This window comes from Dasypus novemcinctus, chromosome 3, assembly GCF_030445035.2.
Source record: "Dasypus novemcinctus isolate mDasNov1 chromosome 3, mDasNov1.1.hap2, whole genome shotgun sequence".
Taxonomy (NCBI): Eukaryota; Metazoa; Chordata; class Mammalia; order Cingulata; family Dasypodidae; genus Dasypus; species Dasypus novemcinctus.
Genome location: NC_080675.1, coordinates 172,793,459 through 172,812,278, shown reverse-complemented (window position 1 = coordinate 172,812,278; position 18,820 = coordinate 172,793,459). Strand labels below are relative to the sequence as shown.

The following is an 18,820-nucleotide window of genomic DNA, read 5'->3' as shown; positions in this document are numbered from 1 at the left end:
CCCTCACAGGGCCTGGGTCACCTCACAGGGGCTGGGTCACCTCACAGGGGTTGGGTCACCTCACAGGGGTTGGTTCCCCTCACAGGGCCTGGGTCACCTCACAGGGGTTGGGTCCCCTCACAGGGGCTGGGCCACCTCACAGGGCCTGGGTCACCTCAGCAGGGCCTGGGTCACTTCAGCAAGGCCCGGGTCACTGCAGCAGGGCCTGGGTCCCCTCAGTAGGGCCTGGGTCCCCTCACAGGGGCTGGGTCCCCTCACAGGGGCTGGGTCCCCTCAGTAGGGCCTGGGTCCCCTCACAGGGCATGGGTCCCCTCACAGGGGCTGGGTCACCTCACAGGGGCTGGGTCCCCTCACAGGGCCTGGGTCACCTCACAGGGGTTGGGTCCCCTCACAGGGCCTGGGTCACCTCACAGGGGTTGGGTCCCCTCACAGGGGCTGGGCCACCTCACAGGGCCTGGGTCACCTCAGCAGGGCCTGGGTCACTTCAGCAAGGCCCGGGTCACTGCAGCAGGGCCTGGGTCCCCTCAGTAGGGCCTGGGTCCCCTCACAGGGGCTGGGTCCCCTCACAGGGGCTGGGTCCCCTCAGTAGGGCCTGGGTCCCCTCACAGGGCATGGGTCCCCTCACAGGGGCTGGGTCACCTCACAGGGGCTGGGTCCCCTCACAGGGCCTGGGTCACCTCACAGGGGTTGGGTCCCCTCACAGGGCCTGGGTCACCTCACAGGGGTTGGGTCCCCTCACAGGGGCTGGGCCACCTCACAGGGCCTGGGTCACCTCAGCAGGGCCTGGGTCACTTCAGCAAGGCCCGGGTCACTGCAGCAGGGCCTGGGTCCCCTCAGTAGGGCCTGGGTCCCCTCACAGGGGCTGGGTCCCCTCACAGGGGCTGGGCCACCTCAGCAGGGCCTGGGTCACCTCACAGGGCCTGGGTCACTTCATCAGGGGCTGGGTCACCTCGGCAGGGCCTGGGTCACTTCATCAGGGCCTGGGTCACCTCAAACGGGCTGGGTCACCTCAGCAGGGCCTGGGTCACCTCAAAGGGCCTCGGCCACCTCAGCAGGGGCCGTGACGTGAGGGAAAGCCACAGTGTTTGGCACTCGATCCCCTGAGCACATTCTCCAGGGAAGACACCTTTTCAACAAATTTAAAGAAACACTCTGAGATGAGCATTGCTAGGACAGCACAGAAAAGACAGCAGAGGAAGCGAGACTGTGAGGCAGGTGGAGAGGGCCGTCCGAGGTGGCCCTGGCCCCATCACTCCCCTCACGATGGCACAGCCCTCCCCGCACGCCACCCTGCCCCACCAGGTCCGGGGCCTTGGTGCTGGAATCCTCCACACCAGCATTTAGGGCCCAATTCAGGCACAAGTCACTCCTCTGGTCCAGGCCTCAGTGTTCCCATCTATAAAATGGGGGAGGTGAGGTGATTGGCAACTCTGCCCAGCACCCGTGCCAGTGCCGAGGGCCTGGCCAGCAGGTGAGCATAGACCCCAAGTGTGCTGGACTCCCCCACGTGGAGACGCAGGACGGTGAGAGGTGGTGAGTCCAGGGTCACCTTTGTGTCTTCTGTACGTCATAGTTTAAAAAGTAAATCATGGGAAATGGATGTGGCTCCACCAATTGGGCTCCCACCTACCATATAGGAGGTCCAGGGTTCAATGCCCAGGCCTCCTGGGGAGGGCAAGCTGGCCTCTGCAGTGAGCTGGGCCACGCGGAGTGCCAGCCCGTGCAGGAGTGCCACCCTACGTGGGAAAGCCGCCCCACACAGGAGTGCCAGCTAACGTGCAGAGCTGGAGCAGTAAGATGACGCAACAAGAGACATAGGGGAGAGAAAATAAGAAGACGCAGCAGACCAGGGAGATGAGGTGGTGCAAGAGAGTAATCGCCTCTCTCCCACTCCAGAAGGTCCCAGGAACAGTCCCCGGAGCCACCTAAGGAGAATACAAGCAGACACAGAACACACAGCGAATAGACACAAAGAGCAGACAACAGGGGGAATGGGACGGGGGGAGAAATAAATTAAAATCTTTTAAAAAAAAAGTAAATCATCCGGGTTTTTTTGTTGTTGCAGCACTTTTAACTATTAGAAGCTCCGAATCACTAATGACCATTGAGGGACACGTGCCATGGGTGCAGGTACCTAAGGCCCTCTCCATTCTAGGACTTTCTTCCACATCAGACCCAGGCCTGAAAGGACTGCCCTGCAGGGCGCGGGAGGCCCAGGCCCGACGGAGTGAGCAGCTGGGCCGTCAGCCCCCGCACCTGCCGGGTCTGGGGCCCAGGACACACCCTCCCTCCGTCCAATCCCTCCCCACGACCCTCCTCCATTCCCTGACAACCCACACACCTGGATCTGGTTGCCCAGCCACTGGAATGCCACAAATCCCGGTTCCGTTCTGATGACAAAGAGCCCCAGTGCAAACTGTAGCCCGAGGCCCCAGCACACGGCCCGCCAGGACACCTGCCACCGAAGAAAGGTCCCGGTGAGCTCAGCTCCTCGGGGAGTCCAAGGAGTGGGACGGGGTGCAGGCAGAGGATACGGGGCTGCTGGGGGGCACCTGGGGGCTTCCGGCTTGGCTGTAGAACAGGGGCTAGAGCACTGCACCTGCTGCCAGAGGGCAGACCCTCTCCAGGGTCCAGAACAGGCCCTGCTCTCAGCAGCAAAGGACTTGAGGCGATGGACAGGGGTGTGAAGATCTAACCAAGGGAAGCAGGTTTGGCTCAAGGGATAGAGCGTCCGCCTACCACATGGGAGGTCCAGGGTTCAAACCCCGGGCCTCCTGACCCGTGTGGAGTTGGCCCATGCGCGGCGCTGATGCGCACAAGGAGTGCCGTGCCATGCAGGGGTGTCCCTGCATAGGGGAGCCCCACGCGCAAGGAGTGTGCCCCGTAAGGAGAGCCACTCAGCGTGAAAGAAAGTGCAGCCTGCCCAGGAATGGTGCTGCACACACGGAGAGCTGACACACAAGATGACGTGACAAAAAAAGACACAGATTCCCGTGCCGCTGAGAAGGATACAAGCAGACACTGAAGAACAGGCAGCGAATGGACAAAGAGCTTACAACTGGGGGGGGGGAGGAGAGAAAAAAATAAAAAAATCTTAAAAAAACAAACAAGCATCTAACCAAAGCCAGCGCGAATCCGGACCAGCCTTGAGTGTGCCCTGCCCTTGGTCTCCGGGTCCCCTCTGCAGGCAGGAGCAGGGCTGAGGCCTGGGGGTCCGGCCTGCCCGGGACCCAGCTCCCCCGGGGTTCAGTGGACCCTCCATCCGCCTGCACCCTCCCCATCCCTCCTCCTGGGCAGGGCTGCCCGACCCCCGCCCTCCACACGACACCTTCACCCTAGGGGAGAGCTGGCCGGGCCCGCCGTTCCCGGGCAGCACCCCTATTCCTAGCGGTGATGCCCAAACCGGGCGCACTCGCGAATCTCCTGGGGGAGCTCGGCTCTGCCTGCAGCCAGGGGTGAGGGGGTGTCAGCCACGCCGCCCAGCAGGGCTGGTCCTGACATCTGGAGGTGGTCGCTTCGCCGTCCAGGTGGCCCACCCGGGGCCCCCCGCAGGGGCAGGTGGGGGCTTGCGTGGGGTCACCCGAGGGGCTTGCTAAGCCACAGCCGGCTGCGAGAGGCCTGGAGGGGGCCTGGAAATGGGCATTTCCAACCAGATCCCGGGTGCGGCCGCTGCTGCTGGCCTGGGGACCTGCCTTTGAGAATGACTTCTTTAGGCCAAGGATTCCAGGGTCGCCTTGGCTCCTTGGGGGGGGTCTCTGGAGTTCCAGCCCCTTCTCTGAGGAGCACTTCAGAACTCCGGATGCCAGGGCCAGGCTTGGACGGACGGGAGGACATGTTCCCCAGGAGACACATGACCCTGAGGCTGGAGAGGCCTCCTCGGGCAGCGCCCCCCGCCTGCCGGACTTCTGCTTAGAGGGGCGCCAGGCCCCCCAGGGGTCTCCAGTTCCCAGCTTGCCCCCATGGGCCTGGGCCCTGCCAGGGCCTCGCCAGCCTCCCCGGGGCCTGTACCCGCTGCTCCCACCCCAGGCCCCGAGAGCCTCTGCCCTACCCACCCCCCCAGCTCCCAGCGAGCCCCAGGGCAGGGAGAAGCCGCGCCGGCCCTTCCAGCCCTGGGCCCGGTGCCCACTCACCGCGCGGTGATGCTTCGAGCAGGCGAAGAGGAGGGCAATGAACACGCAGATCCCCGCGAAGGACACCAGCTGCTGGGGCCTCTGGGAGGTGTCCAGAAGCAGCCACAGGAACAGGCCCAGCAGGGCAGCGAGGCCGAGGCCCCTGCGGGGGACGGACCGAGAGCCGTCACCCTCCATAACCCCTGCCTCTGCACGAGAGCACCCAGGTTCCCGGGGGGAGTGAGCCCGGCACGGCGGGAAGAGCACTGGCCCTGGGAAGGGCCGCTGTGTGACCTTGGGCAGACCACCTGACCTCTCTGAGTCTCAGTTTCCTCATTGGGAAAATGGGGCCAAAGACTCCGTTTCTCAAGCTGGCAGAGAGACGGAAATAAGAGGGTGTGCACCTGGCGCTTAGCCCAGTGTCCAGAATGTGGAAAGGGCTCCTGCCAGGGACAGGAGCTCTCAGTGCCGTGAGGATGCTCGGCTCAGGCCAGCCTCTGACCTGGCCAGGCTCAGGTGGGTCTCTGGGGCCAGAACTCAGCACCCTGGGCTGTGGGCTCTGCTCCCCAACAGCCCCGCGGCAGTGATGTCCATTTAGAGCAGGGGTCTTAACCAGGGCTTAAGCTGGAATTGAAATTAAGAAAAAATAAACACATTATTCTTGTGGGGACGTGTAGGTGCAGGTGTGATCTATTTATTAAATAACCCACAGGATAGGGGGAACTTAGGAAGGGGTCCGTGGTCTTCTCCTGACTGGCAAAGGGGTCCATGGGACAAAAACGGTTAAGAGCCCCAATCTAGAACATTTTGCTGAGCGCCGGAACCCGAGACCTGGCTGCAACCTTTACAGCACCTCTTCCCTCCCTGGGGCTGGGGTTGGCCTGTCCAGGGGGCAGCCTGAAGTGTGGAAAAACCTAGGACTGGGCAGCAGGTGCCCAAGTTCTAGCCCCAACCTGCTCAGCAACTCCCATGGAGCACACAGCACATGCCAGGGGTCCGGCCAGGTGCTTTGCAGGTATCATCTCCCTGAAGCCACAGAATTCTCCCAGAACATTCTTTACTGTCTTCACCTCAGAGGGGAGGAAATCGAGGCACAGAGAAGTCAAATGCCTTGCCCAAGCCCACCCACCGAGACAGCACAGAGCTGGATTTTAAGCCAGACGCGCTGGCCGCAAGGGCCATTCTCTAACTACGACTCTCTCCCGGCCACGGTCACCCAGCTGCGAGGAGGCGGACCCAGAGTCTGCACCCAGGCCAGCTAGCTTTGTGTGACTTAGGTCTTTCAAATTATTGAGACCTGCTCTATGGCCCAGAAAACGGTCTAGCCTGGTAAACATTCCATGTGCACTTGAAAAGATTGTGTCTTCTCTTGTTGTTGGTAGAGTGTTCTATAGGTGTCAGTTAGTTCCATTGGTTGGTGGGTCACTCAAGCCTTCTATATCCTTAATGATTTTCTGTCAATTACTGTTCTCCATTATTGAGAGAGGGACATTGTTATCGGTTGCCTTGACTGTGGATTTATCTAATTTTCTTTGCAGTTCGATCAGCTTTTACGTCATGTTTTCGGAAGCTCTGTCACTAGGTGCACAAATATTTAGGATTCTTTGTGTCTCTTGATCAACTGACCCCTTGATCCCTGGATTATTTGCTCTGAAATCTGCCTTGTTTGATATTAATGTAGACGCCGCAGCTTTCTTTTGATTAGTGATGGCATGCTATGTCTTTTTCTAGCCTTCTCATTTTAACCCATTGGATTTTCAGTGAATTTCTTGCAGGCAGCGTAGAGTTGGGGCTTGCTTTTTTGTCCAATCTGCCTTTGACCCAGGGTGTTTAGACGACTTACGGTTCCTGTGATTATTACTGATATGGCTATGTTTAGCCCTACCATCTTGCTATTTATTTTGTATTTATTCCCTTTCTTCTTTGTTCCCTTTTTCCTAGTTTTCTATCTTCTTCCAGATTGACTTTTTTTTTTTTTTTGGTGATCCTACTTTATCTCTTTTGTTGACTTATTAGTTGTAATTTCTTATTGAGTTGTTTTAGTAGCTGCTTTAGATTTTATAGTGTACCACTTTTAAAAACAGATTTATTGAGATATAATGCATATCCCATATAATTCACCCATTTAAAATGTACAGCTCAATGGTTTTCAGTATAGTCAAAAATATGCTGCAGCCATCACCGCACTCACTTTTAGGACATTGTCAGCACCGCAGAAAGAAGCCTCGTGCCCTTTAGCTATCACCGCTCTACCCACCCATCCCACCACCGCCCCCCAGCCCTGAACAACCTCGGATCTACTTTCTGTTCTGTCTCCACACATCTCCCTTTTCTGGACTTTTGTAAGAATGGAGTCATGTAATGTGTGGTCTCTTGTATCTGGCTTCTTTTATTCAGTATAACGTTTTCGAGATTTATCCATGTTGTAGCCTGAATCAGTACCTCATTCCTTTTTATGGCTGAATAGTATTCCATTGAATGAATATACCACGTGTTGCTTATCTATTCATTAGTTGACAGGCGTGTGGATGGTTTCTGCCTTTTGGCTATTATGAATGATGTTGCCATGAACACTCTTGTACAAGTTTTTGTGTGCACGTAAGTTTCCATTTCCCTTGGGGATATCCTTAGGTTAACTCTATGTCTAATCATTTGAGGAACAGCCTGTTTTCCATAGCAGCTGCTCCATCTTACAGCCCACCAGCAGTGTACGTAAGTTCTGATTTCTCTGCATCCTCACCAATGTTATCATATAACTTTTTAAGTTTTCTTATATTTTCAGGAGGTACTGGGGGTTGAACCTGGAACTTCGTACATGGGAAACAGACGCTCAAACTGCTGAGCTACACCTGCTCCCTATGTAATTTTTTGACTCTAACCACCCTAGTGTGTGTGAAGTGGTTTCTCACTGTGGTTTAGGTTTGCATTTCCCCGAAGGCTAATGATATTGAGCTTTTTTTTTTTTCGTGTGCTTCATGGCCATGTGCATCCTTAGGAGAAATATCTACTCAAATCCTTTGCCCACAGGGCTTCTCAGACTGTGGTCCAAGGACACGGCTGGCTGTATCAGAACCCCCTGGGAGGCTCATCTAAAATATCCACACCTGGACCCCACCCCAGCCTGCCAGATCAGACTCCGGGGGTGGTCCCCTGGCAGCTGTGGGTCCCACACGTGCCACGGGTGATCTGATAGGATGCACTAACAGGACCTGAGGGCTTTGACGGGCCGGGCCCTCTGAATTTAGAAAACCACCGAATCCTGGTTGTCAGAGCTGCCTGTAACCGGAGCTCAGAACCAGACGGGAACTGGCAAGGGGCCCCCTTGATGGCCGTCATCTTTGGAGCCACCTGACAACTCCTGCCTAGGGGCTGCGGGAAGTCCAGCAGGATGGGGAAAGTTCTCCATGACACGGACTCCCCCCGTGGGATCCCCCCCCGGGGCCTCCTGCCCCGGCGCTGACCCAGTGTCTCAGGCCCTGAGCTCACCCACCTCTTAAACCAGCGTGACAGGCGGGGGTTCCCAAGAGGCCTGGCCCAGCTCATCAGTCTGGGCCCCAGGAGCCTCTTCAGCAAGCCGTATGCCAGGAAGACGAGGAGCACGCAGGCCAGCACGAACAGGGCCAGGGCCCTCTGGAAGTCCAGGAGGCAGGCGGTCAGCAGGAAGGCCGCGGAGGCTGGGGCGGGCATGAGACGCAGGGTCAGCGCGGGCCGGGCCTCCCCGGGCCCCTGGCTCCCACTTACTCTGCCCAGTTTCTTCATCTGGAAATGGGAACACTCATCCCCACCAGGCCAGAGGTCGTTACAGAATTAACCGACAGGATGTGAGAAAGGGCTGTGCAAACTGTAAAGGGCTGGCCAAACGCGAGGGAGGAGATCTGAGAGGAGGCCCCGAGGCACGTCCAGAGCCAGCCAGCGGGACCTTCTGGAACACCCAGCAGGTCCTGGGGCTCCGCTAGGTTCCGTGGTGGGCCCAGAGATCGGTTACTCCCTGATGGACTTCCCTGCGTGCCAGGACCTGATCTGAAATTCCCACCAACGACGATTTTCTCTCTAGAACTCCCTTTCCCCTCTGCCCTTCTCCCCTTAGAGTAGCTGAGCCAGTCTGTGCTGGTGCCTCAAGAAGGGAGCGTGGGAGCAGAAAGCAGAGGGGTTCTTCTCTCTCTAGCTTTTGAATTTCCAGAGCCCAGGCCTGGAAGGACAGAACAAGCTGAGCAGCCAGCCGTGGATTAAAACTACCCCTGGGGAAGCGGACTTGGCTCAGTGGTTAGGGCGTCCGTCTACCACATGGGAGGTCCACGGTTCAAACCCCGGGCCTCCTTGACCCGTGTGGAGCTGGCCCATGCGCAGTGCTGATGCGTGCAAGGAGCACCCTGCCATGCAGGGGTGACCCTGGTGTAGGGGAGCCCCATGCGCAAGGAGCGTGCCCCGTAAGGAGAGCCGCCCAGCGCCAAAGAAAGTGCAGCCTGCCTAGGAATGGCACCGCACACACGGAGAGCTGACACAAAAGATGACACAACAAAAAGAAACACAGATTCCTGTGCCACTGACAACAACAGAAGCAGACAAAGAAGAACACGCAGCAAATAGACACAGAGAACAGACAACTGGGGGGGGGTGGTAAATAAAATAAATAAATCTTTAAAAAAAACAAACAAAAAACTACCCCTGGAAGCAGCTGTGGCTCAATCAGTTGGACTCCTGTCTACCATACGGGATGTCCTGGGTTTGCATCCGGGGCCTCCTTGTGGAGGCAAGGTGGCCTGTGCCCGTGGAGAGCTGGCACATCAAGATGACCCAACAAAAGGAGACAAACAGACACAGAAGAATGTGCAGCAAATGGACACAGAAAGCAGAGAGCAAGCAAGCCACAAGGGGGTGGGGATAAAAAAGTAAAATATAAATCTTAAAAAAAAAAAAAGTTTACCCCTAAGCGCAGGCTCCAGCCGCCCCCTCCGCCACCACGGTGGCTAGGAGAGGAGGTGACAGAGCAGGGACGCTGCTGCGGGCCGAGCCTGGGAAGGTGTCAGAATCCCAGGTGTGTTTGTGCCTCTCCTCCTGGGTAGAGCCCCGGAGGTGCCTGTGGGGTGCGGGCGGGCAGAGCCGCGGACCGCTTTGGGGGTTCCGCGCGCCCCAGCAGGTGTGCAAGCAGCAAGAGGAGGAGAGAGGCGGGAGCCCAGAACAGGCCTGGGGGGGAGAGGGGCAGGTGGGGGACCTCCACGCCACCCGCAGGGACAGACAGCCGGGGCCAGCGGGAGAAGTGGGCACCAGCAGACCCCCAAGGCTTGGCATTGGATACGCCCTCCCGGGGGTCCCTGGGAAAAGAGGTGAGGGGCCACTCCAAAAGGACAGAGATGAAGCTCTCGTCACTCAGGCAAAGGTGACACTGAACTAGAAAATACGCCGGGCTGTAGAAACCAGAGTGAGCTGCCCTCACCCGGACGGTGGTGCGCTGGGATTCCGACCCACGGGGGTGACATTTAGAGGCACCCAGGAGGAGGTGTGGGGGCCGCGGGCACAGGGCTACGGGGGTCCGGAGGAGGGGGAATGGGGGGACGGTGGTCACTCAATTCTCCCCCAGCCCGACCGGGCCAGCACCTCGGTGCAGAGAGCCGGGGTCCTCGCGCAGGAGGGACGGGGGCCAGGGGGCCGGCCGGCGCTGTGACCTCGGCGCCTGTGGCCCCTGGCCGGGGCAGGCCCGGGTGGAGCCGCGGGGAGAGGAGGCGGCGGGGGACGGAGGGCCTCGGGAGGCACCTGCCGGCTTCGAGGAGCCCGTCTCTCCCCTGGTGGCAGGACTTTCCTGTCCCTTTGGGACCTCCCTCCCCGGCAGGGGTGGCTGCATGACTACATCCCACCGGGCACACGGCGGGAGCTGGGCCAGTCAAGGCCCTCACTGGGGCCAGGGGCGCCTCTTCTAAGACAGGCCTTCGCTGCTGGCGCTGCCTTCGCCTCCTGAGGAGAGAGACTTCCTGAGGTAGGGAAGCCATTGCTACGGCACAGAGCGCGAGAGGCCGAGCCTCACAGGGACGTGCTCGACAGAGAGAGGAAAGAGCCAGGGAACATCGAAATGGCCGAAACACGGAGACCGTCCTCGCTCACCGCTGTAAGGATAATTTAAGAACTGAGGGGAGTGGGCGCAGCTCGGTGGTTGAGCGCCTGCTTCCCATGTACGAGGTCCCAGGTTTGATCCCCGGTGCCTCCTAAAAACAGACAAACGGGCAAATGACAAAACCAACTCTCACTGGGGAACGGATGTAGCTCAGTGGCTGAGCACCTGCTTCCCATGTATGAGGTCCTGGGTTCAATTCCCGGTACCTCCTAAAAAAACAATCAAGACTGAGTTCCTGCAAAGAAACAAGACGCAGCAAACAGACACCAAGAACAGACAAACGGGGGGAGCGGGGGGGAAGGAATTAAATAAATAAATAAATCTTAAAAAAAAAAAAAAAAAAAAAAGACTGAGTTCCTGACAGCGAAGACAAACGTGGAAACAGGACGAGCTAGGGGCTTTTCAGTATCCGCTAGAAGGAACTATCCCATTTCTTCAGGAGAAACAAGAGGGTGGGGAGGCGGCCCACAGAGGAGGTGCGGATTTCAGATCCTGCCGAAGGAAGGCTCGGCCTCCTCAGGCACCCGCTCTAGAAGGAAGCTGTGAGGGACCGCCAGCCAACGCCATCATGGCAGAGGCCCTCGATTTCAGCAAGGAGGCTGGGCGCCTGCCGTCTGCTCGCCTTCCTCTCCCCTCCCCGGTCACCGACAATGGCCTCTGCGCCCACGCCCGCCCTCCCCTCTGCACCTCCAGCCTGAGCCAGGGTGAGCCTGCACCCGTGAGCACTGCCCTCCACCTGGGCCCTCGAGCTCCTTTTCTGCTCCATCCGGCCTCTCTTCATCCCCCATTCCTCCTGCCCGCTCCACTCCAGCTCCTGAGCACGGTCAAGTGTTTCCCACACAAACACACCCCCATCCTTGACACTTCGTCACACCGCCCCCCTTCTCATAAAGATTTCCCCGAAGGGCTGCCTCCCTCGCCTCACCTCCAGTTCCCTCCAATCCCGCTCAGGCGGCGCCCGAAGTCCCTCAGCCCAAGGGCCGCTGCCCAGGCCTTGTTCCCTGGCCCGCTTCCTGCCCCGGGGCTGCTGATCTGGCCTGCCTTTGTGCGACTCTTTCCTCCCGGGGCTGTGAGGACAGGCCAGCTCCTGGGGGCCGCCGCCTGCCCTCCCGCCCAGTCCCTTCCAGGGCCCCCTCCCTCTGCCAGCCCCTCCTGTGTGGCTGGACCCCGGCCGCCGCCCTTGTCCCCCTTCCCAGTTCCTTCTCCAAGCAGCCCTGGGAAACCTCCTCCACCCGGATGACCTGGCTGCAGCACCCACAAAGAACTGTCCAGAGCACTTCCCCCGCCCGCCGCCTCCCCCCGTGTCTGTAGCTCTGTGGCAGCACCACCGTCCACACAGTCACCCAGGAGAAATCTGGGGTCCCCCAGGCGTGCCCCCGCGGTCACGTTCCCAGCTGAGCTGGCATTGTTTCCAGAGAAGCTGCCCGTGCCTCTTTGCACGTGTGCACTTTGCACGGGCGTCTCCTCTCCCCACCCTTCATGCCCGCCTCTTCCAGGGTCCCCCAAGGAGAACCTGAACTTGACACTTCCTCGTTTAAACCTGTCAACAGCTTCTTCTGCCCTTGTGGGTAAAACCCGCGTCCCTGAGCACGTCCCCTTCCCCGCCTCGGTGGTCCATGGCCCTTTCTTAGCCTCAGCCTCTGGCATTCCTTGACTAGAACTTTCCTGACAGCAACTCTAGACTGTTTACCAGCTCTCTGCCCACACCCTGCCACTTGCCCCCTTTGCTCTGGGGACTCTGCTGCATGGGATGGCTTTCCCACTCACCACCCGTCCCCATCACCTGGCTAACTCCTACTCGACCCGGAAGCCTCAAAGGACCCCTCCTCCTGGAAGTCCTCCCTGGTCACCCCCCAGCCCTCCTCGGTGCTCCCGGCTGGCTCACTGCATCACGTGGAAGTTATTTCTGTCCCTCTCTTCCTGACTAATCAGGGACTCCCCTGGTGCCCGCACACCTGGCCCGGGAGCTAGCCCTGCGCTGGTGCTCAGTAAACACCTGCTGAGTCTCGGGTAAGCGGATGGCGCTGCCCAGACATAGGGGGCTGGCGAGGGCTGGGGGGCTCACCGGTGCAGAGCAGGCCCGTGAGGATCCAGCGAAGCAGCTGCACGTGCTCCCTGCAGAAGCGCCTCGCCTTCAGGGCCAGCTGCAGGCCCCTCCTGGGGACAGGACAGCAGGTCTGTGGGTGGCCCTCCCCAAGTCCCCCCCCAGTGGGGATCCTCACAGCTCAGGGTTCAGAGCTCTCCCCCCAGTGTCCACCGAAGCAACCCCTCAGCCTATCTTCGGATTGCCAGGGGGATTTCGTGCCAGCTGCTTCAACTCTGGGTGGGCGCCCCTGGTCTGGCTCACCCCGCAGGAGAGGCCAGCCGAGCTCCCTTGCCTACGAGCCCGGGCGAGTGGACGCTGGTTACTCTTCCTTCCATGGAGGTTTGGGGCACCCACCTGCAGCCACCAGGGGCCCAGGGGCCCCACCCGCCTCCCGGGGCAGGCCCGTGCCCCCAGGGAAGTCACCTACCCTCTGGAGAGGGGCTCCGGGGCCCCCTGGCTCCAGCTGTCCCCGTGCTCAGCCGGGCTCCTGTCCAGGCTGGGGGCGCGGCCTTCCTCCTAGGCCCCGCAGAGAGAGCAGCGTCAGTTGCCCCCCCAGCCAGAGCGGGGGCCGGTGGGGAGGCCCTGGTGGCCAGCAGCGCCCACCGGCACGTCGGGGGGGGGGGGTGGGGGGCACTTTTGCACAGGAAGTAATTAAAGGACAAAATTAAATTCTGCTGGGCATGCAGGAAGGGCCTACTGTGTGCTGGGCCCTGAGCTGGGCACATCCCTGCTCTCAGGCAGTGCTGGAGGGGGAGGGACATGCGTGGTGGTGGGTCAGGGGGGCTGAGAGGAAGCCACCGGGCAGGGCCACCATGCCATGGCCTAGGGAGATGTCCGACAGCGTGCCAGGCTCGCCCTGGGGCTGCGGGGGGCCGCGAAGAGCAGGGGCTTCACCAGGGGAGGCTGGGGGGCAAGAGGGTGTCAAATTAGTCTCCAGAGTTCTGGGCGGCGGGACTTCGGCTGGGGCATCCCAGAGCAAGGCCTCTGTGCGAGCTTCTGGAAGGCTGGGCCTGCCTCAGAGGCCCTTCCCGGGTCCCTCCTCCCAGCCCTCCAGGCCTCCTCCCCCACTGCCCTCTCAGACCAGGACTGGGTCAGCCCATAGTAGGTGCTCAGGAAACGTTGAAGGAACGAGGTAAAAGGGGCCTGGGGGTGGGGGGTTCCTCAATGGACAAGCAAGGAGCTGAGGAGGGAGGAGAAGCCGCAGCGTGGGAAGGAAGACGGTGACCAGAGGCCTCGCCCACCGACGGGGGAGAGGACGGACCAGGCTTTCCCACAGCTCGGCCCCCGCGTTGTCCAGGCCGTGGGCCACGGGCGTGAGGGAGATGGACCCTCGGCGTCTTGGCGTGTCTTCCTCCATGTGCCGGACCTTCCAGCTGAAAGACAAGGGGCCCAAAGCTGAGCCGGGGAAGCCAGGCAGGGCTTAGGCACAGGGTCTGGGGAGAGGAGGCTGGGGGGCACAGAGGGCCAGGCCGGGGGCGCAGGGGCCAGGCACAGTTGGAGTCCCGCCTGGGGCCTCCCCCAGGGCCGGGGGCCCAGCCCTGGCTCTCCCAACACAGCCGAGGGCGCCCCATGAGGCCTTCCTTCACTCGCTTCCAAGCCCGTGAGAGGCAAGTGCGCAGGAATTCTGGGAGGCCAGGCAGAGGCAAAGCAAATTCTGCCCATTTCACAGGGAAGGCAGGTAAGGAATTATGCACTGGATATAGGCTTTTTTTTTTCCTGAAGAGAAGCCCTAGTTTTCATCACTCTTCATAAAAGGTTTAAAATCACTGCTATGAAGTGATATCTTGGGAAATGGGTGTGGCTAAACTGATAGAGCTCCCGCCTACCACACGGGAGGTCCAGGGTTCAAACCCAGGACCTCCTTGACCCGTGTGGAGCTGGCCCACGTGCAGTGCTGCTGCACGCAAGGAGTGCCCTGCCACGCAGGGGTGTCCCCGCGTAGGGGAGCCCCACACGCAAGGAGTGCGCCCCGTAAGGAGAGCCGCCCAGCGCGAAAGAAAGTGCAGCCTGCCCAGAAGCGGGGCCACACAAACAGAGCAGACGCAGCAAGATGATGCAACAAAAAGAGACACAGATTCCCAGTGCTGCCGACAAGGATGCAAGCAGAGGAACACATAGTGAACGGACTCAAAGAGCAAATAACTGGGGGGGGGGGGAGGGGAAGGGGAGAGAAATTTTTTTAAAAAGTGATATCTTTGTTGCATTATGTTTCCCCCCCTCTGAAAGGTAGAGACAATATGAAGACATCATTCTAGTCCCTGGATCCAGCTGTACCTGAAACCAGTCCTACATGCCTGGACTTTTCAATTACAGGAAATTATCTATCATCCATCTATCTATCTATCTATCATCTATCTATCTATCTATCATCTATCTATCTATCTCTATCTATCTATCTACACTCCTTTCATTTGGTGAAGCTTATTTCATACATTTAAGCTCGTTTCTAAATGAAAGTCCTAACTCCCCCCCCCTTTTCTTCCCATTGCTCCGTCTGAGCTCGTGCCTGGCAGGGCTGACCCACCCAGCGGCGCAGACACGCAGCAGGCACACGGGTGGCCGCTCGCAAGCAGGGGCCGCAACCTGTGCACACAGACCCGCAAGCACAGCTCAGAGGCAGGCGCGCGCTCCTACTCACACGATGTGGTGAACGGGTCACCCGCGGGGAGGGACGGAGGCGCCCGTTTCCGTGGGGACAGGCCAGGTCTGAACTGCTGGTGCTCCGGCCTGTCTCCTCACCTCAGCAGGAAATTCCTGGGCAGAGTCCAAGCTGGAGGAGGCTGGGCCTCCTACCCCGCTCCCAACGGGCAGTCCCAGGCCAGGCCTCGCACAAACCCCAGCCTGCTCGGGGAAAGGGGCAAAGGGAAGGGGTAGGGCCGACCAAGGCCTGCCCCACGGCAGCTGTCTGTCCCCGGAGAGCCCCTCCTCTCCACTCTCCCCTGCTCCCCACCTGACCTCTCCCAGGCCTTGCTCCAGGCCCACCTCCTCCAGGAAGCCCACCTGTATTATTCCCACCCTCCCCTCCTCCCCCCTGCAGCCTCTTTTCTTCCCCCTGCTCTTTTGGATCCTGCATTTTATTTTTCATTTTGCCCCATTCCTAGTCTCCCTCTCTCACTGGGTCAGTAATTATAACAGCAACTTGCCTTCCTAAAAAGGAAACAAATTGCACAATTGCTCCCCACCTCCATTTCATTTTTTTTTTTTTTAAAACCAAGGCCTAAATAGCGTGCAGTCAAGGGATAACCACTTGAGTTTTTTTCAAGCCTCCAACTAAACATTAAGCTTATCTGACAGGATCGACAACATCTCTTTAATAATTAATAGTCCCCGGGACAAAATCTTTTAATGATGCATAAATACTTCCTGGTAACCCAGGGTACAGGACAAACTGCCCCTTCTGGTGGTTTTGGACGTTTGAGAGTGATGATGGCTGCAGGGCAGGGGTACCCTCTCTCTTTTCAAAGAATGTTCTGGTTATCCCTCGCATTACCACGAAGCTCGCCACGCGTGTTGAGAACCACCGCAAGCTTCCGGAAGCTCAGTGCCCGCAGCGAGTTCAAGTCCTCCCTAGTCTGAGTCTGGAGCTGACCCCAGCCGAGACGGTGACACTGTTCCCCAGGGGTAGACTGTTCTGTGTCACTCACCTCACCCCAGGGCTTCACACTACCCAGCAGTTGTGTCACCTGTTTCCTGGGACGCGGGCGTCCTCGCAGCACCGCTCATTCTGCGGGGGGCCCCGTGCTCCCTTGACTGTAAACCAGGCGTCCGCGTGTCATCTGGTTTGTCCCGAGGACACCGGTCGCCGCGGGCAGCCTCCACGGGGATGGCTCCGAGCGTGCCCAGCGGACGGCACGTGGCCATGGCCGTGACGCCCCCACCCAGGGCCCCCCTGCTTCTCGGCCTCTCCTCCCCCGGCCTCCCCTCTCTTGGCTTCTCCTGGTCCTCAGAGGAAAGCTGGACATCCGGGGTAGCCGCACTGGTCTTGGAGCCCCCCCGCCCCGCAGCCGTCATGGGCCCTGAGCTGGAACAAGAGGCTGAGTGTCGTGCAGTGAACTCTGCACGAGCCCAAAGGTCTCCGTTCAGCCCTGACGCTAAAAGGTACCCTGTTTCCTCATCTCTGAAGCAGTGGGGGTGGCTAACGGCGCTGCTGGGGGTTGAATTGTAGCCCTTCCTCCCCCCACGAAAAAAAGAAAGAAAGAAAGACACGGTCAAGTCCTAAGCCCCGGCCCCGTGAGTGGTGCCTTCTTTGGAGAAAGGGTCTTGGAAGATGGGACTAGCTAAAAGGAGGGTGTACTGGTCAGTCAAAGAGCTGCCCACACAAAGTACCAGACATCTGTCAGCTCTTTGGGGTAAAAGCTGGCAGCTCCAAGACCCTCAGGAGACCGACTCAAGGGTGCCTCCTCGCCAAGGCCGGTCGCCGCGGGTCGAAGCGAGAGGGCCGGCGGTCCCCGCCCGGGCCCTGGGACCTTCTCGGCTTTTCTGTTCCCTTCAGCTACAAGCTGTCAGGCAAATGCTCATCTCTCCTCCCGGCGCTTCAGCTGCTTGAGGCTTCTCCTTTCTGTCACACGGTAGGACTGAAATGACCAAGTTCTCTTCTCTTCTGGAGCGAGTGTCCGTTTCTATCGGCCCACCAAGGAGGCAGGGACTCAACCTGAGTCATGCGCCACGGACAGTGTCGAATCAAAAGCCCGAAACTGATTTTATCACGTCAGCTCAAGGCCTTGGAACTGGATACAATCAGAGGGTATCACATTCAGAGGAGCTGGCTAGTTCACAAACACCGTCTTCCTTTTTCAGGGGGATTCACAGATAATACCAATCTGCACAGGGGTCAGACTGGATTAGAGAGGGCCCTCGGCCACTCAGGCTGGCATCCTCATGGAAGGGAACCAGGGGAGAAAGCCATTAGAGAGGGCCCCTGGCCACTCAGGCTGGCGTCCTCATGGAAGGGAACCAGGGGAGAAAGCCGTTAGAGAGGGCCCTCGGCCACGCAGGCTGGCGTCCTCATGGAAGGGAACCAGGGAAGAAAGCCGTGTGACCCAGGAGGCAGAGACAGGTGCCGGCCAGGGGGGCGCCAGGCCCCAGACCCCAGAAGCCAGGGGGGTGCGGAAGGTTCTGGCCTCCAGGGCCGAGGCGGCAGGGCCCTGCCCACACATGGCACACCCCGGGCCTCCAGGACTGAGAGGCAGGGAGCTTGTCTGGCTTTACGCCACCCCGTTTGGGTCCTTTGCTGCAACAGCCTTAGGAAACTGAGACCTACCTGCTCGTCAATATTTATGAGGAATGAGCTCCCCCACAGGTGCAGCCAGGCTGGCAGCGGTCAGCGCCGTCCCGGGAACACTCTCGGGGCTGCCCTGACACCCTGCTCTCCCCCTCCAGGCCAGGGGACCCGGCCTTCCTGCCCTCTCCTTCCCTCAAGGAGGGGTGACCAGCAGTCACACTGGCCCCTGAAGCCAGTCTCCCTTTTCAGGTGGAATTTGGCTGAAAGCCACAGGCTGGGCGGTTGGGAGGCTGACTAGATTGGGGTGGCGTGGCGCCTCCCAGGAATGACCGAGAGCTGGAGGACCCCGGGGTGACCTGGGCCTGGCCCGTCCAGCTGTGTGACCTCAGCACGTCACTTCACCCCTCCCGGCCTGGTGTCCTGAGGAGCCTGAAGGAGACCTTCTCTGAGGCCCGGCCCGGCTGGGGGAGGCCCAGGATGGAGCCACGGCCGCAGCTGGGTCCAGGGCCGAGTGGGGAGAGGACCTCTCGCAGAGCTTTCTTTCTGTCAAAGCCAGAGAGCACGTAGAAGGCCTATCGTGAAGAGGCGGCTCCACCTCCCCGTCCGTCGCCCGCTTCTCGGCGGCAACCACTGACTTGTGTCTGGCGTCGGTCTATCTGGCAGTCACCTCCTGTTTTAGGGGAATTCTTGGCCAAAGATTTGGAGAGAACCCCTTCTCCTTGCCAGAAACTGATAGAATAAAGAAGCTGTTTTAATAAGATAGTAGCAAAACATTCACAACAAGCAGAGGCAGACAGGGTTTTTCAATCACCTCTTTATTTTCTTCTCAGGATTCCCTGACTCGACTTGGGTGTCCAGACAGCGGACAAAAAGTGAGGCTCATCCCTGGCCAAGTGCCATGAACATGACTTGCCATGCTTCTCCCCTAAATCTGCTTCTTCCTTTTACACCTGGGATGCATGGCTGCGAGATCACCCACAAACAGTTTTGCCTTTCTTATTTGAGGCTTCAAAAAATGAGCTTCCTTTAGTCATAACAGAAATTAATTAGAAAGTAGCAAGCAGGTAAAAATCCTCACGAATAGAGCAAGACACAAAGGCCGACAAACTCTCTTCAAGCTAGCATCCAAGGGTCTTCTGAAGCAAGAGTAGGCGCATGACCCCCACCCGTGCAGCCCAGAACCAGCAGGCAGGGGGGTTTACCCAAGCAGTTCAGAGATGGCTGTTTCCAGACATTGGTTACTACCTGGTATAATACCTTTACCTTGTTGTCAAGCTGTTGTCTTACTTTCCCTCTTG

The 18,820-nt window shown here is 59.1% G+C and overlaps 1 protein-coding gene across 7 annotated transcripts in view; it reads right to left on the bottom strand.

The window, feature by feature from the left end:
- Nucleotides 1-16,310, bottom strand: part of SLC28A1 (solute carrier family 28 member 1) — a 49,705-nt gene extending 33,395 nt beyond the window's left edge. For 6 of the 7 annotated variants that reach the window (XR_009185230.2, XR_011648490.1, XR_009185231.2 and 3 more), the window contains exons 1-7: nt 14,940-15,850; nt 13,563-13,674; nt 12,729-12,817; nt 12,281-12,372; nt 7,600-7,783; nt 4,131-4,272; nt 2,342-2,455 (exon numbers count right to left, since the gene is read on the bottom strand). Coding sequence is in view for 2 of the 7 variants with exons in the window: in XM_058294730.2 (XP_058150713.1) it covers nt 2,342-2,455; nt 4,131-4,272; nt 7,600-7,783; nt 12,281-12,372; nt 12,729-12,817; nt 13,563-13,658 (717 nt within the window). In the remaining 5 variants the exon portion in view is untranslated. Of the gene's footprint in view, nt 1-2,341; nt 2,456-4,130; nt 4,273-7,599; nt 7,784-12,280; nt 12,373-12,728; nt 12,818-13,562; nt 13,675-14,939 lie in introns of all 7 variants that reach the window. The other variant, XM_058294729.2, reaches the window with a different exon arrangement.
- Nucleotides 16,311-18,820: the final 2,510 nt, after the last annotated feature.